The sequence below is a fragment of the Garra rufa genome, chromosome 13, assembly GCF_049309525.1.
Source record: "Garra rufa chromosome 13, GarRuf1.0, whole genome shotgun sequence".
Taxonomy (NCBI): Eukaryota; Metazoa; Chordata; class Actinopteri; order Cypriniformes; family Cyprinidae; genus Garra; species Garra rufa.
This window is the reverse complement of record NC_133373.1, coordinates 16,080,430-16,088,878: the sequence shown is the minus strand read 5'-3', so window position 1 is coordinate 16,088,878 and position 8,449 is coordinate 16,080,430. Positions and strand designations below refer to the sequence as shown.

At 33.9% G+C, this 8,449-nt stretch overlaps 1 protein-coding gene across 1 annotated transcript; it reads left to right on the top strand.

Moving 5' to 3' along the window:
- The first annotated feature begins 57 nt into the window (after positions 1 to 57).
- Positions 58 to 7,087, top strand: arv1 (ARV1 homolog, fatty acid homeostasis modulator). Its single transcript, XM_073816881.1, has 5 exons — positions 58 to 176; positions 683 to 802; positions 943 to 1,096; positions 2,863 to 3,084; positions 5,487 to 7,087. Exons 1-5 carry the CDS (start codon positions 81 to 83, stop codon positions 5,612 to 5,614), a joined length of 720 nt encoding a protein of 239 aa, XP_073672982.1. The 5' UTR covers positions 58 to 80; the 3' UTR covers positions 5,615 to 7,087.
- The last annotated feature ends 1,362 nt before the right edge of the window (positions 7,088 to 8,449 follow it).

Genomic DNA, 8,449 nt, shown 5'->3' with positions numbered 1-8,449 from the left:
CCCGTCAGTAGCCTGATAAGCCCCACCTCTTATGGAGGTTCAGGAAGCAGTAGGCGTGTTTTCATGCTGTCATATGGAGAATGGCACCGGGATTGTTTAAATGCGTCGAGTGTAACGAAGATGCAAACGAATTGCATCGAGATTACAGCAACGGAATACTAAAGATCACCATATGTGTGAGTGTATCATAACGTTCAGAATTTTAAGTTTAGTTTGTTTTCTCTGTTCTGCCGAGGTTAGTATGCTCACAACTTAGGCCTGATGTAATGCACACGCAGTGAAGAGCACGGCTGTTTTTCATTATGTTACTTGAGTTAATTTTATGTCTGTGTTTATATCGTTTTGTCTGGAAAAAATTAAACATTTCCACCATTATTGATCGCCAAAACAAACAAACAAACAACAACAAAAACTTAAAAACATTATTATGTGACGCTGAAAAGCCATCTTCCTCGCAATACCTGCATTTAAATTATATTTATATTAATTGTAACTTTAGTTATATTATATTAGGCTGTTTATGTTTTCAGCAAAATGTAAGCACGTTATAAAATAAGTTCATGAAAACAAAAACTACATAAGCAGAATCAGAAAATCAGTGTTTTGGCTAATATAAATGGTAAATCATACATTTTCATTTAAAATTGAGTGTGTGTTAAATGTGTTTTTTTTCCCTCTGCAGAGTTCTTGCAAGAAGCCAGTTGACAAATACATTGAATATGATCCGGTTATTATTTTAATAGATGCCACTTTATGCAAAATTCAGGCCTTTAGACATATACTATTCAACACTGAGATCAATGTAAGTAAAACTTTTATACTCCCATTTCTTAACAGCTTTGGAAAAAAAATATGCATATACATAAAGTTATACTGTGTGCATAATACAGACTGCATTAATGTTATACATTGTACTGTATTCCTCTTTCATTGTGTCTGTAGATCCACTGGAAACTGTGTGTGTTTTGTCTGCTGTGTGAAGCGTATCTGCGCTGGTCCCTCCTGCAGGGGTCCCAGTCCAGCGATGACCCCGCTGATATCATCCGTTACACTAAAGAGTGGGAGTTTTACTGCATGTTTGCACTGGCTGCACTGGGTAAATCATTGTTTTTAAAATCAGTCACTGCCTAATTAGGTGGAATTGCTAAAATGAACTAATTGATTTGCTGGGTAACGATTTAGAGGTTATGCAGTGTTATGAAGGTATCAAGAGTTGGGGGTTTGTAGTCTATTTTTGTAGATCTAGTATTTTCATGAGGTCTCTAATGCTCACTAAAGCAGAATTTATTTGATCAAAAATGCACTAAAAACAGTACAATTGTGAAATGTTTTTACAATTTAAAAGAACTCCTTTCTATTTGAATAGATTTTAAAATGGAATTTATTCCTGTGATGTAAAGCTGAATTTTTAGAATCATTACTCCAGTCCTCAGTGTCACATGACCCTTTGGGAATAATTTTAATATGATGATTTGTACATTTATTATTAATATTATCAATGTTGAAAATTGTTGTGCTGCTTTATTTATTTATTTTTAGATTATTTTTGAGCAATTTAATGCATCATTGCTCAATGTATGTATTCATTTCTTACTATAATATAGTTAGAATTGTATTACCGTAATGAGAACCTCTTGAATAATGAAAATTAAACATGTGGATGCATTTTTGTAGTTGTCATAAAAAATAATGACCCTGTTTGAAAAAAAATCTTAATATTGTTTTAAATTTGCAAATTATTATTACATTTTTATTTTTATATTTTATATTATATATTTTTTATTTATTGTTTTTTTTTTTAAATATGCATTATATACATATGTAAGCATTTTATGAAATTGCTTGTAATTCTTTTTTCATTTACATGCATATATACATTACAAAGTTTGGGATCAGACTGCATTTATTTGATCAAAAATACAGAAAAAAAACAATAATACTGCAAAATGTTATTACAATCTAAAATAATGGTTTCTATTTTAAATATAGATTATATTTTTGTTCCTGTGATGCAAAGCTGAATTTTATCAGCCATTACTCCAGTCTTCAGTATCACATGATCCTTCAGAAATAATTTTATTATACTGATTTATTATTAGAATTATCTGTGTTCGAACCTGTGATAGTTTTTTTTTTCAGGATTCTTTGATGAATAAAAAGTAAAAAAGAACAGCATTTATTCACAATATAAAATATAAATCTTTTCTGACAATATAAGTCTTTGCTATCACTTTTTTTATCAATTTAACATCCTTGCTGAATAAAAGTAATAATTTCTTTAAAAAAAAAAAAAAAAGACAGAATAAAAATGTACTGACCCCAAACCTTTGAACATTAGTGTATTTTGTATATTTTAAATAAATGCTATTTTTTTAAACTATTTATTAATCAAAGAATGCTGAAAAAGATTATCACAGGTTCCAAAAAGATATTGAACGACTGATATTAAACTGTTTCCTGCACTGATAATAAATCAGCATATTGGAATGATTTCCACAGGATCATGTGATGCTGAATACTGGAGTAATCATGCCTATGAAAAATTCAGCTTTGATCACAGAAATAAATTATATCTTTTAATGTATGTTAAAACAGAAGAATGTTATTTGACATCATATTAATATTTCATAACCTTTTTTTCTGTATTTTTGATCAAATAAATGCAGCCTTTATGTTAAAATACATTATTCTGTATTATAGATAATATATAAATGTAATATTCCTGTTCTTATTAATGTAATTCAAAATTTTAATTATATTTTACCATAATGAGAATTTGGGGGAAAATGTGCATACTTGTCATTAAAATAATGTCAAAATGCATAAATTCATCCTAACAGCATTTACTTTGTGTTTTTCTAGAGTTGGCCGTGTTCTGCATAGGTGTGTTGTTCATTCTCTGGACGGTGCAGTGCTTCCGTGGTTCTTCTTTAGAATTCACTCCTCTGTTGAAGGCGCTTCTGCTGTCCAGCTACGGCAAAGTGCTGTTAATTCCGGCTGTCATCTGGGAGCACGATTTCTCCCCACTTTGCTTCAGCCTCATACGACTGTTCGTCCTGACCTCCAATTCACAAGCCATTAGAGGTGAATATCAACAAACAACTACTTTTACTCACAGGCAGCGCAACACTCACAGAACCAAAGTAAACTCTCTCGCATGCTTTATTTTTCACACACATGCATTCACAGAGAGGATTGTATTGTTTAGAGAGGGTCATTGTTTGCGCAAGGTCTTCATAGGTGTGCTAACCACCCACAGCAGATCCTGTAGTGTGTGCAGATGGTTCACCAACACTGTTTTAGAGAGTTATTTCAAGTAATGGTTCAGCCAAAATTGAACAGTTTCTGAAAATGTACTCACTCTCAGGAATTCCAAGATGTAGAAGAGTTTTTCTTCATCAGAACAGATTTGGAGAAATTTTGCATTACATCAGTTGCTCACCAGTGGATCCTCTGCGGTGAGTGAGTGCCTCAGAATGAGAGTCCAAACAGCTGATAAAAACATCACAATAATCCACAAGCTGCATGTTAGTAATAAATTCATCATAAAGATGTTTTTAACTTCAAACCACTTCAGTGATAAATCTTAAATCTACACAGATTAAGCACTGTTTATAAACAAAAACAGTCTAAAACTGTTCTAAACAAATATTTGGGTGGAATGTGAGAGAACAACAGGGGATGGTGGTTGTTTTTTTGTTGTTTTTTACAGGAGGAAGCGTTGTTATGGATTATAGACTCGTATGTTGGGTCGGAAGCAATGGTTCAAAGTTAAAATGCCTTAATGGTGGATATGTTTATTACAAACACGCAGCTTTTCACTTCACAAGACGTTAATTGATGGACTGGAGTCACGTAATTTACTTGTGGATTATTGATGTTTTTATCAGCTGTTTTAAGTCAAATTCTGACGGCACCCATTCACTGCAAACTCTGGATGCTCTGCTTGTTAAATGTATTGTTATTTAAGTGATTTGCCATTCATCCAACATGCAGGGGGAAAAAAACATAAAACAGGCAATTTATTTTATAGAAAGAACTCCTGCAAACCCTCATAAATCTTTTTTAGGGTCATTAAGTGTCAGAAAATAACATAATTTGACCTTTTTTTGAAAGGACAAGATCTGAAGATTTGATTTTGTGTTAATTTAAATGAATCTAAATGGAAATTAAAAAATAAATAAATAAATAAAAACAAAAGCACATTAAAATGACTTAAGCTAAATTTTAAATGATCTAATAATGTGAAAAAGTGTAAAACATGATTAAATACTATAATAGTACACTGTACAATTATTATTCAAAGCTGTAAATTCAAAAAGGTTTTTTACATTTTTACCTTAATTCAGTGTGGTTCTTGCTAATTCGTAGTACTTACTTGTAACCCTGGACCACAAAACCAGTCTGAAGTAGGCTGGTATATTTGTAGCAGTAGCCAAAAATACATGGCATGGGTCAAATTATAGATTTTTATTTTATGCCAAAAAATCATTAGGATATTAAAGGAGTAGTTCACTTTCAGAACAGAAATTTACAGATAATGTACTCACCTGCTTGTCACCCAAGATGTTCATGTCGTTCTTTCTTCAGTTGTAAGGAAATTGTGTTTTTTGAGGAAAACATTTCAGGATTTCTCTCTATATAATGGACTTCTATGGTGCCCCCGAGTTTGAACTTCCAAAATGCAGCTTCAAAGGGCTCTAAACGATCCCAGCCGAGGAAAGAAGGGTCTTATCTAGCAAACGATCGGTTATTTTCTAAAAAAAAAAACAATTTATATACTTTTTAACCTCAAATGCTCGTCTTGTCTAGCTCTGTGTGTACAGTGTAGAGATTAAAAAGATAAGACTATAGATAAGACCCTTCTTCCTCGGCTGGGATCATTTAGAGCCCTTTGAAGCTGCATTTAAACTACATTTTGGAAGTTCAAACTCGGGGGCACCATAGAAGTCCATTATATGGAGAGAAATCCTGAAATGTTTTCCTCAAAAAACATAATTTCTTTACGACTGAAGAAAGAAAGACATGAACATCTTGGCTGACAAGGGGGTGAATACATTATCTGTAAATGCATGTTCTGAAAGTGAAGATATTTTGTAAGTTTCCTACCGTAAATATATCAAAACTTAATTTTTGCTTGGTAATATGCATTGCAGAGAACTTCATTTGGACAACTTATTTACATTACAGATTGACCCTTATGTGGTTTTGTGGTCCAGGGTCGCATTTGTGAAATTTACTAGCATTTTCTAAGTGAAAATTGTTGAAAAGTAAATCATACCACCTTACTTTTTCAGTATAATTAATGATATTTATGCATTAATAATTCATTATATTGTATTGTATAAAAAAAATGGTTGCACCAAATAACATTTCAACAGTGCCTTATAACTACATTATAGTGAGCGTAGGACTGCACTCATGTTTTAAATTAGATTTTTAAAGTACATTTACTTTATAATAGACACATGTTTTCCATGTTTCAGTGACTCTGAACTGCAGTCGACGGCTGTCTCTCCTGGCAGTGTGTGGCGGCTTGCTATTAGAGACGTGGCTTGCCCAGGCCTTAAAAACACTGCAAGTCTGTTCACAAGACTATCTGTCAATGCTCTAGACTAGAAGAACACGAGAACCTCACTCCAGAAGTCTGAAACCTCAGGATAATCCTGAGGATCATCAATAGATGCTCCATGAATTGATGCCAAACTTTCTTCATGAATGATCCGAGACTGCCGCCAGCGAAGAAAGTTTGAATTACGAAACCGTTTACCTTGTAAAATCTCAGATGTGAATGTACAGACATGCTTGTCATTACTTCGAAGATGTTGTTTGATCAAGATGTTCTGTACAAAGGAATTCATTGGCAAGGCCAAGTGAAATTTAATGAGGTCATAAAAAGCAAATTGTTGATCTTTACTATGGTTACCTCATGGTTATGAGCTTTTTCAAGCTGGTTTTACTAAGCTAACACCATTTAAGACCACTAATTTGTCTTCACTTGTGAGCTTTCCTCAAACAGAGCAACTAGTTTGGGCCTATATGGAAAAAGAGCACGCCTGTGCAATTTTCATGAAATCCTGTATGTTTATAAAGACTTTGAAGGCACAGCTTCACATTCCTGAGGTCATTTGTCAAATTCCTCAATTAGCTCTGCTGAGAGAAGATGTTGACTCAAATGTACTGCAGATGCTTGTGGACTAGTGTCGACACAATATGTTAACTTACTCTAATGAACTGAACGTTGTCTGGTTTGTTTTTGATGGTTTATGTATGGACTTTCTTGCTGATGTAATTTATCTCTGTTATACAAATGTGAAGTGTGGGCCTTCGATATGAACTTGTGCAACTTGTTCTGAAGAAACTCAGGGAGTAAATCTTGCACTTTGTGAAACTGGATATTTTGTAACGGTTTAGCTGAGGGGGGTTGTGGTTATTAAATGTGTTTGATTCAGTGTGGTATTAGTTCAGATTTGTGAATAGTTCATCCTCAATCCTTACATTTCATGGAAAATCAGCTTTGTGTAAACTGAAGCTCTTTGGTATTTCATAACTTATTTTCCATAGTTTAACATTTGTAAGAAGTAATGCAACAAAGAAGAAATTGTATACGGAATTGAGTAAATTGTGAGTAGAACTTCAAAATGTACGATTTTAGTATCAGTGTCAAAGCGTCAAATGATGCGGTAGCATTTAAAATCATTTCTATTATTTCAAAGCTAAAAATAGTTTAGATGAATAACTTCATTATCAATTTAAACCAGTTTTCAGTGTACAGAGTGGGAATGTTCAATCCACACTGTATATTTTGTCATCTGAAGATTGTTATGACTAAACACAGGTCAGTGTGGAACGTCCACAAGTCAGAACAGGTTTTTAAATATCTTTGGTACATGATCACACTTTGGTATTTGTTGTCGTTCCTGATGTAGGGTTTGGTTCAGGTCTGAAGAATCTCTGTGTGTTTTACATGTCAGTATTGTTTAAGAGTAAAATGGCATGCAAAATAAGTCCTGAAATTAAATTATCCAATAAGTAGAGAATGTAAGGTTGGGCTGTGCTCAAAATTAAAGGAGATTAGTTTAATTCATTCCTTGAATACTGTATTGTTTTTCAGAACCTGGGGACCTTAGTATAAATTCAACGTCATTCGGAGTGCAAGTTTAAAAAGTTGAAATGATACTACAATCCTACAATGACATAAAATTATTTTATAAAGTATATAGTGTACAGGTCCTTTTAAAAAAATTAGCATATTGTGATAAAGTTCATTATTTTCTGTAATGTACTGATAAACATTAGACTTTCATATATTTTAGATTCATTACACACATTTGAAAGTAGTTCTAGCCTTTTATTGTTTTAATATTGATGATTTTGGCATACAGCTCATGAAAACCCAAAATTCTCAAATCTCAAAAAATTAGCATATTTCATCCGACCAATAAAAGAAAAGTGTTTTTAATACAAAAAAAGTCAACCTTCAAATAATTATGTTCAGTTATGCACTCAATACTTGGTCAGGAATCCTTTTGCAGAAATGACTGCTTCAATGTGGCGTGGCATGGAGGCAATCAGCCTGTGGCACTGCTGAGGTGTTATGGAGGCCCAGGATGCTTCGATAGCGGCCTTAAGCTCATCCAGAGTGTTGGGTCTTGCGTCTCTCAACTTTCTCTTCACAATATCCCACAGATTCTCAATGGGGTTCAGGTCAGGAGAGTTGGCAGGCCAATTGAGCACAGTAATACCATGGTCAGTAAACCATTTACCAGTGGTTTTGGCACTGTGAGCAGGTGCCAGGTCGTGCTGAAAAATGAAATCTTCATCTCCATAAAGCTTTTCAGCAGATGGAAGCATGAAGTGCTCCAAAATCTCCTGATAGCTAGCTGCATTGACCCTGCCCTTGATAAAACACAGTGGACCAACACCAGCAGCTGACATGGCACCCCAGACCATCACTGACTGTGGGTACTGGACACTGGACTTCAGGCATTTTGGCATTTCCCTCTCCCCAGTCTTCCTCCAGACTCTGGCACCTTGATTTCCGAATGACATGCAAAATTTGCTTTCATCCGAAAAAAGTACTTTGGTTCACTGTGTTTTATCAAGGGCAGGGTCAATGCATCTAGCTATCAGGAGATTTTGGAACACTTCATGCTTCCATCTGCTGAAAATCTTCCATCTGCTTATCAGTACATTACAGAAAATAATGAACTTTTTCACAATATGCTAATTTTTTGAAAAGGACCTGTATATCAGCTAATACAGCATTCCAGACAAGCTAAAGTACACATGTGAATGAGGTAACAGAATCAACTACAGTTAAAGTCAAAAGTTTACACACACCTTGCAGAATCTGCTAAATGTTAATTAATTTACCAAAATAAAGGGATCATACAAAATGCAAGTTATTTTTTATTTAGTACAGACCTGAATAAGGTCAGGTCGGTAC

Bases quoted from the DNA above. Each gene is read 5' to 3' on its own strand.
- arv1 (XM_073816881.1), top strand. From the start codon at position 81: ATGGCACCGGGATTGTTTAAATGCGTCGAGTGTAACGAAGATGCAAAC. The intron at 177-682 runs GTGAGTGTATCA...TTCCCTCTGCAG, and splicing joins TACTAAAGATCACCATATGT to AGTTCTTGCAAGAAGCCAGT. The intron at 803-942 runs GTAAGTAAAACT...TTGTGTCTGTAG, and splicing joins TATTCAACACTGAGATCAAT to ATCCACTGGAAACTGTGTGT.